Below are 8,083 nucleotides of genomic sequence, written 5' to 3'. Positions count from 1 at the left end.
AAAAAAAAAAAAAAAAAAAAAAAAAAAAAAAAAAAAAAAAAAAAAAAAAAAAAAAAAAAAAAAAAAAAAAAAAAAAAAAAAAAAAAAAAAAAAAAAAAAAAAAAAAAAAAAAAAAAAAAAAAAAAAAAAAAAAAAAAAAAAAAAAAAAAAAAAAAAAAAAGGAGAATTAAAGAAAAACAAAACAAAAAAAAAAACCACAACAAAAAAACCCAAACAAACAAAACCAAAACAAAGAAGAAAACAAAACATATTTGCTAATGTGCCTATTTTAGCACTAAGGGTGGTACTAGCAAAGAAGGATTGTATGTAGGACCAGTACTATGATTTTTAAATGTAGGCAGTTAAGAACACAGACCGATTATGATAGGTTGAGATAGCGTAGAGAAAAGGAATATGAAAAGGTAGGAAAAAAATGAGAAAAAGTAGGAGATATAAGCACATTCCAGAAGGCTTTGAGGGGAGAAAACTGAAGGTAGAAGAAAAGCAAACAAAGCTTTATTTTCTTTTTCTACTAAGTGATGCTGTTCGTTTTTCCTTGTTCCAGTATGTGCCTCTTACTGTTACCTGTCTCTTAGTGCTGGATATTTCTATTGAATGCCAGGGAATCCAATTGGCTGCCACTCAGCATTTCCAGCTTATTGCTTGTACAGGTTATATTTTTAAATTATTCAGCCTAGGCTTTTGACAGCTGACGGAGCCACCCATTACATTTGGTATGTTTTTATGCAATCTGAGTAGAAGAGGAATTATATAACCTTAAAAGGTGTAAAAAATGTCAAAAACACTCTTTGAGGATGGGTGTATTGATTTGCAATGATTCAGCAAAATATTTCTTAATGTGGAGGCAATTAAAGTAATGGAAAGTACTTTAGTAACTTCAAATATGTGGAATTTAAAAAACAAATTGAAAAATTTAAGCGTATTTGTAACGTGATTATTGAAGGGAAGAAATGCAGTAATTGTGCTCTAAATATGGTTTACACGCTGTCAATGTTACTGCAAAGACTAAACTCATTGAGGTAAACTAGCAGCAGTAAAGTATACTTTGTATAATCAGTAGGAAAAAATGACCTTTATGATTGAAGTCCCTCAGAAGAAAAATAGATAATTAAGTCTATAAAAATAAACTTGATGATCCAGTGCACATCTGATATACCATTTTAGTGAAAGTGAAAACTAGACAGGAATTTGTCTGTCTGCTAGGATTTACTTGTTAATTAATAATGAATATGATCATAATTGCCTTTTTGTAGATCTCATCATTACATCAATGTGCCAGTCCAGTTCAAGCCAATGGCAGAAGGGATATTTGAAGATCTCTTCATTGTCCTGACAATGGAATATGGCCCAGTTAATATTCGGCTACGTGGTAAAGCTATTCCAAAAAAATAGAACAATTTTATAAGTGTTTATAAGAATTTATAACAGTTCATACCACTTAAGATATTCAAAGGTTTGCTACTATATTTCTATACTAATGTCCTACTTGTTTTGCCCTGTGATGCTGCTTTGATGGAAAGAATTCTGTAAGATAAATGATGGTGCTTGTTTCACAAATCTGTTTTCGTAGTAAAAACATTGAGAAATAACATTGTATGTTTTAAAGTTATCATTTTCTAATTTATGTTTCTGCACTTTTGATGAAAATGGAAGTTTTCTATTTTTGCATTTATTGGGAGTATCTAGATACTGATATATTTTATTTTAAGCATTGTAAATATGGAAATAAAATCTATGTGTAAACAGTTGATTCTACCTGATTTCTCTCTTTGTTTAGAGGATTCTTTGCTGAGGGTAAGGGATCAAGCTGCCTACTCTTAAGACAGTGCTAATTTTTGGGGGGGCTTTGGGGGAGCAAGGGGAGGGATTGCAGTACAGAAGCTGACCTGTTAATATTGTGTTTCCATCTGGTAACACTGGGACCAGATCAATGATCTGACAGTCAGCCCCTAGCTTTTCACAGTTCAGTGTGAAAACTGTGAATTTTAACATGAGTAGTACTGCCTTCAGCCCTCCAGAATGGTGCGTCTTGCTCAGTGTTCTGTCTCTTTAACAGTCGCAAAAAGATGTTCCTTTGAGGTGTTCCTGGCTGCTTACTGGTTCCATTTCATTTCCTCAGCATCTTCAATCATTGGATTAAGGATGGGAGGTAGAATCCCACCTATCCCTTTTTCCCATTTATTGGCCTGTTTGTGAAATTACCTGTTCATATTTTTTAACCCTTTGGATACTTTGTTTCCACAGCTTCACGTGGAAGCAGGCTCTGAAAGTTCACTGTATACTCTTTTAACAAAAATTTTGTTCTGTGATCAACTGACTTATTTCTAATTTTGTTGAGTACTCTCCAGTTCATATATTGTAGGAGTCACTGAACAACAGTTCCACAATTACCTTACCCATTGTTACCATGCCACAGAATCACAGAATAGTTTGGGTTGGAAGGGACCTTTAAAGGTTGTCTGGTACAACTCCCTTGCCATGGGCAGGAACAGCTTCAACTAGACCAGGTTGCTCAGAGCCCCGTCCAATCTGCCCTTAAATGTTGTTTCCAGGAATAGAATGTCTCCCACTGCTCTGGTCAACCTGTTCCCAGGACACAACTGGCTTTCTGGGCTGCAGGTGCACATTGGTTCATGTCCAATCTCTAATCCATCAGCATCCTCAAGGCCTTCTCAGCAGGGCTGCTCTTGATCTGTTCATGCCCCAGCCTGTGTTGATACCGGGGGTTGCCTCAACCCAGCACCTTGCACTTGGTTCTGTTGAACTTCATGAGGTTCCCATGGGCCCGCTTGTCCAGGTCCGTCTGGATGGCATCCCATCCTTCAGGTGTGTCAACCCCACCACTCAGCTTTGTGTCATCCGCAAATTTGCTGACGGTGCACTTGACTCCTTCATCTATGTCATTAATGAAGATATTAAATAACACTGGTCCAAATACAGATCCCTGAGGGACACCGCTTGTCACTGGTGTCCATTGGAACTCTGAGCTGTTGATCACTACCCTCTGGATGTGACTGTCCAATCGATTCCTTATCCACCAAACAGTCCCCCCAATGATTGAATCCATCTCTAGAGATCAGAGAGAAGGATGTTACGGGGGACCATGTCAGAGCTTTACAGAAGTGCAGATAATGACATGTGTAGCCCTTCCCTTGTCCACTGATGTAGTCACTCCATCATAAAAGGCCACTAGGTTGGTCATGCAGGACTTGCCCTTGGTGAATCTGTGCTGGCTGTCCCAAATCACCTCCTTGTCCTCCATGTGCCTTAGCACAGCTTCTAGGAGGATATGTTCCGTAATCTTCCCAGACACAGAGGTGAGGCTGACAGGTCAGTAGTTCCTGGGATTCTCCTTTCTACACTTTTAAAGAAATGGGTGCAGTGTTTCCCTTTTAACAGTCACGTGGGACTTCACCATCATGACTTTTTAAATATCATGTCCTTTAGTACACCTTTTGGTGCTGCCTGCTATTTTATTTTTGTAGCGTGGAGCTTGATGTCTGAAACTGCTTTAAGCTAGAAATGTAGCTTTTTGACAGCACAGTTCCGTCATACTTTATGTACCTTATTCCCTTCTTCAGGTTGGCAGAAGTGTGAGTGAAATTCATTTCGGCAGGAGATTGTTTACTTAAGAGCATTTTCAAACAACTGAAATTTGGAAAAAAACAGGAAAAACTTGAAGTACCCTGCACATTGCCTTTGATATTTAGAAGTATCTATGCTGCTGTTTCTTTATAAACCTTGTTTCTCAGCAGTCTGGAAACCAGGAAGGGAAGATTTATTAAAAGGAATTAAAGTAGAGAAGTCTTGCCTTATTCTCTCCTTATTCTCCCAACACCTAAGCTCCTCTCTGTGAGATATTGTTACCATGTTCCTTTTGCTCTCTTTCTGCCAGATGTTGCTTGCCTGTTTCCTTAGTTGATGTGATGCCTTGTGTACTTCTGAGCAGAGAACTGGAATAAAGGGAACCTTCTGTCTGCTGCTTTACCTCAGCAGGCTTGGCTGCTTCATTTGAGAAAGACCTCAGGGTAAATAAGCCTATGTTTGCTCAGTTTTAGAAGCACAATCAGAAGCCTCTTTCAAAGCTGGAAAAAAGACCGAGCTGCCTTTGAATTACAATAAGAAGCCCTAAGTTTGGATAATTATATATTTGTTCTAGGTTCAGAATTGTCTTTGTGTGCTGTTCCTATGGTAGACCTGATGTCTTAGACTCTGTTCACACCTCTGTTAGAGATGAGAAGAACTGAAGGAATAGTTATGCATTTTTTCCTATGTTGCCACCTGGACTGGATGTGGGAGAGGAAAAGGATGCAGGACGTAGTGCTGTGGATACTCTGGTGAACTCTGCTTATGTGCATAGATGTGTAAGTATAGTATGGGTGAAACACATTTAGAAGAACAAGTATGAGCAAATGATCTGCCCTGTTATCCAAGGGAATCCTGATTTGAGGGTGTTGTTAAATATTTTGGCATCTATTTGCAGCCCATTGTGCTTGTCTTACTCCTAATAACATTGACTTTCTTTGCAGTGTGAAGTGGAAGTTACAGACTGATAATTCTATGTCTCTGTGCTGGAGAACATCCCTAGAGCACCTGTACCAGCAGTTGTTTTGGCTGTTTGAAATATTTTGCCATACTTGTATTTATAAATAAGACAAATGAAAATGTAAGAAGGAAAGTAATCTCTTAATATTTTAGATCTTCTGCTCCTCAGGCTGCTGTTATACAAATATTAAACAGAAGTTTGTATTAGTACTACATGATGTGTAATTAACCAACCTGCTGAAGAATAAATTGTGCATGACTCCTCTCTTTTCCCCCAGTTTAAGTACCCCAATATGATTTTGGTATGATTACAACCCTCATTGAATGTATTTGCAATAATTGCCATCTCAAGACTTCACCTGGGCATGTATGGGTAAAGCAGATTTTCTCTTTGAAAAGATATGCTGTAGTGTGTGCAACGCAAACTTGAGCCCAAGTCTGATACACAAATGATTTGCCAGTTCTGGATAAAGTCTTTGACCAGTAATGAAGGTGGGAGAGCCTGAGCATAGGCAATATATTTTTAGTTACGGCATGGAAACGTCAGTGGGACTTCAGAAGTCTTGAGGAAGTCACTTCAAACTGGTTCCATTCCCAGTCCATAAAATGAGATTGCTTCCTTTCCCCGTGGTTGCTTTATTTATGTAATAAATTCTTGTAGTCAAGATGACCTTGCTTTGAGTTGTCCAGGGTTTACTGTGAAGGAGTCCTGACTTCTGTCTCTACATCTTTTAGGGATACAGAAAAATAGAACAATTCTGACCAGTTTTCCAAGGCTTATAATACTTTTGATAAAATAAGCAGAATTAGTTTTAGGTATAATTCTTCTCTCATTTTGCTTTTTGTCAGTTTTGATACATTTTTCAATTTTCTTGTATTTCTTGGGTGCAATGTCTTGTCTCAGACTGGCAAGACTGACTCAAACTTCCCAAGCAGCAAACTTTAAAAAATCCCAAACAAACCTGAAATGATGTCTTCTGAATTACACTAATCTTACTTGTTTTTAACACCAGTCAGAGAGAAAATTAGGACATAAATTATTTTAAAAAATTCTCTTAGTGTGTAGCACTGAGGATGTCTTTGTACCTCCTCAACCTAATTGGGATATTAGTAATCATAATTATTCAACAGCTTTGTAAAGTTTTCACATCATTGACTACAAATGGAGTTATAATACATTCCGTACACGTGCTTCAGTGTGTTTTGGAGATTGTTGCCTTGGCATCTGAAACTAATTAGTGTTCAGAAAACCTAGTAAAGGTGCATATCAAGGCCTGGCTGTCTAGAAGATTATTTTGATCGTATAAAAGGTTAAAATGGTAAAGAAAATTTTGTGAGTGTTTTTTGCTGTATAAAGTAAGTTACTGAGGGCAGTGGTGGCTTTTTGAACTAGAGTACTAAATGTTTTGGGGCATTTCTGTTGTAGGAGTGCTTGATAAGTGAAACGCTGGTATATTCTTGCTCCTATGATTTGTGGAGGAGGTGGGTAGCTATGGGGCTAGCAAAGTTCACTATGAGGTTAGTAGGTAATGTATTTTCTGCAGGTGAAGCGTGTCCATTTTCTATACTGCAGCATCTTTGGAAATGAGAGAAGGCATTATGGGAACAAAAGTCCTTGGAAACCAGTGAGGGAGTGGGCAGCTGACGTTGAGATCAGTTATCCCTGGCACTATAATTGAGTATGCTTTTAGTCACAGCTATCTTCTCTACCTTTTTTCCAAAAAAACTTAGATAATAGAATTTTGTGCCTTATTTTTTTCATTGTATAGCGCAAATGAAGAATATACATCTTATCAGGAAGACAGGCATGACTTTTCAAACCTAATGCAATGTGCTGAATCTATAGTAAGAGCAAAACCGTTTTACGTGCGGCGTAAGAAAGACAGAAAACGAAAATCCTTTTTACAGTAACACACTGTTTGACCACAAAGCTTTCCTAAGCATATCCTTCAATCCTGCATGCTTTATTTTTACTGTATGATTGTCTGAGGACACTCTTACATGAGCAGTTTTAGATGTCAAATCAGATGGATATAAAGCACTTGGATTAATTTTCTGTAAATACTGTCTCTGAAAACTGGATGCTTGAGTGGCAAGTTTTGACTCTAGACATTTCCAACGTGAAAATGTTGTTTTGATTTTTGCCCCATCTCTCTGATTCTAGGAATGTGTGATTTCTGGAGCTGCTCAAGAGCTCAGAGTTGCAAATAAATTTTTGTTCTGAATAATCAGCATATTTAGAAAAATTGGCTTTATCTCTATTCCCAAAATTCTCACTGTTATTTTTTTAATGGGGAGAAAAAAGTCAGTGCTGACAAGATGAAGGTTTGAATGTATAAATACCACTTAAACCCATGCGATTTTTATGTATAAGACACTTTGTAAAGCACTCTTAATATTTTTCATGATTAGCGTATTCATTACTGCTATTGTATTACTCAATTATTCATAATACTAATTCATGTCAAAATGCTGTATTCTGAAATACTTTGTCCTTGATTCCACGGGCAGTTTTTGTCTGGGAATGACATTTTCAGGTATAGCTTTCCTCACAGACTCTCATCTGTAGCCACCTGCCTAAATCTGACAGTTGAGCACCAGCTGGGAGTTATGACCCGGAGAAGCATAAAAGGGCTGGAGTGAGACAAAATGGTCCATCAAGTCCCGCTTGTAAGTCAGGTCTCCAAACATGCATTTTCCACTCTATAAATTAAAAATTAAAATACTAATGGGTGTTCTTTTGTATTCACCCAACAATTGGTTCATTAGGTAGGTATGTACAAAGAGGCTCTGCTTGTCAATGCTGTTTGGCTCTAAAAGGAGGCGAAATCGGTAGGGGTTAGGCTAGTCGTGAAATGCCCCCACCCCTTTTTACCTTCCTTCCATGTTTGTTCTGTAAGGCTGGCGGTAGGTAATACTCATCCTGCATAGAGCTGGTTTTCATTGTGAGTGTTCTGTCACTAGTCACAGCTGTCAGGTATGTCAGTCATGTAGTATTGTGGTGGTGTCAGAGACATAATCAGAGAGATTAGGTGGACACAAAGAGCGCTGAATGAGGTGGTAATTGCGTTCAGGGGGAAAAGAGACTTAAAGAAAGAAACTTTCCTTTCTCACAAGATCCATTAAAGAGGTGACAGCTAATATGTTAAAGCTGGAACAAGATAATTGTGGTAAGAATCTTTGTGTGTTCTCCCTAAAATGCAATGTGCTCACAATAAATATTCAAATGCTTATTTTGTGTTGTGAATACCAGATAACCATTTACAGTGAAATGCGACCTCTTTCAAAAACTTTAAATTCATTGCCAAGAATGTTCTAGGAACAGTTATAAAACTCAAAAGGAATATTGGTACTATACTGAATCACAAAAATGCCATCTTATGAAAGCTTCTTTGCAGGGATTTTCTTCAAATTGGTCTACGTGGTGAAAAAGAAATACTGAGATGCCAACCATGGGCTGTGCTCTTCCAGACTTTACGCTCTTTGAGTAGTACTTGAATAGTACTTCTGCCCCTCCTCTCTCTCTCTTTTATTTTTT

The 8,083-nt window shown here is 37.6% G+C and overlaps 1 protein-coding gene across 1 annotated transcript in view; it reads left to right on the top strand.

Moving 5' to 3' along the window:
• CEP192 (centrosomal protein 192) overlaps positions 1-1,722 on the top strand; it is a 60,363-nt gene extending 58,641 nt beyond the window's left edge. The window contains exon 45 of the mRNA XM_027885352.1: positions 1,254-1,722. Coding sequence (XP_027741153.1) covers positions 1,254-1,392 — 139 coding nt within the window. The 3' untranslated portion in view covers positions 1,393-1,722. The remainder of the gene's footprint in view (positions 1-1,253) is intronic.
• Positions 1,723-8,083: the final 6,361 nt, after the last annotated feature.

The sequence above is a fragment of the Empidonax traillii genome, unplaced genomic scaffold (assembly GCF_003031625.1).
Source record: "Empidonax traillii isolate 1590-97213 ecotype Southwest subspecies unplaced genomic scaffold, ASM303162v1 scaffold165:size1224784, whole genome shotgun sequence".
Taxonomy (NCBI): domain Eukaryota; kingdom Metazoa; phylum Chordata; class Aves; order Passeriformes; family Tyrannidae; genus Empidonax; species Empidonax traillii.
Note: the sequence above shows the minus strand (reverse complement) of the source record. Positions and strands in the feature narration are given on the sequence as shown.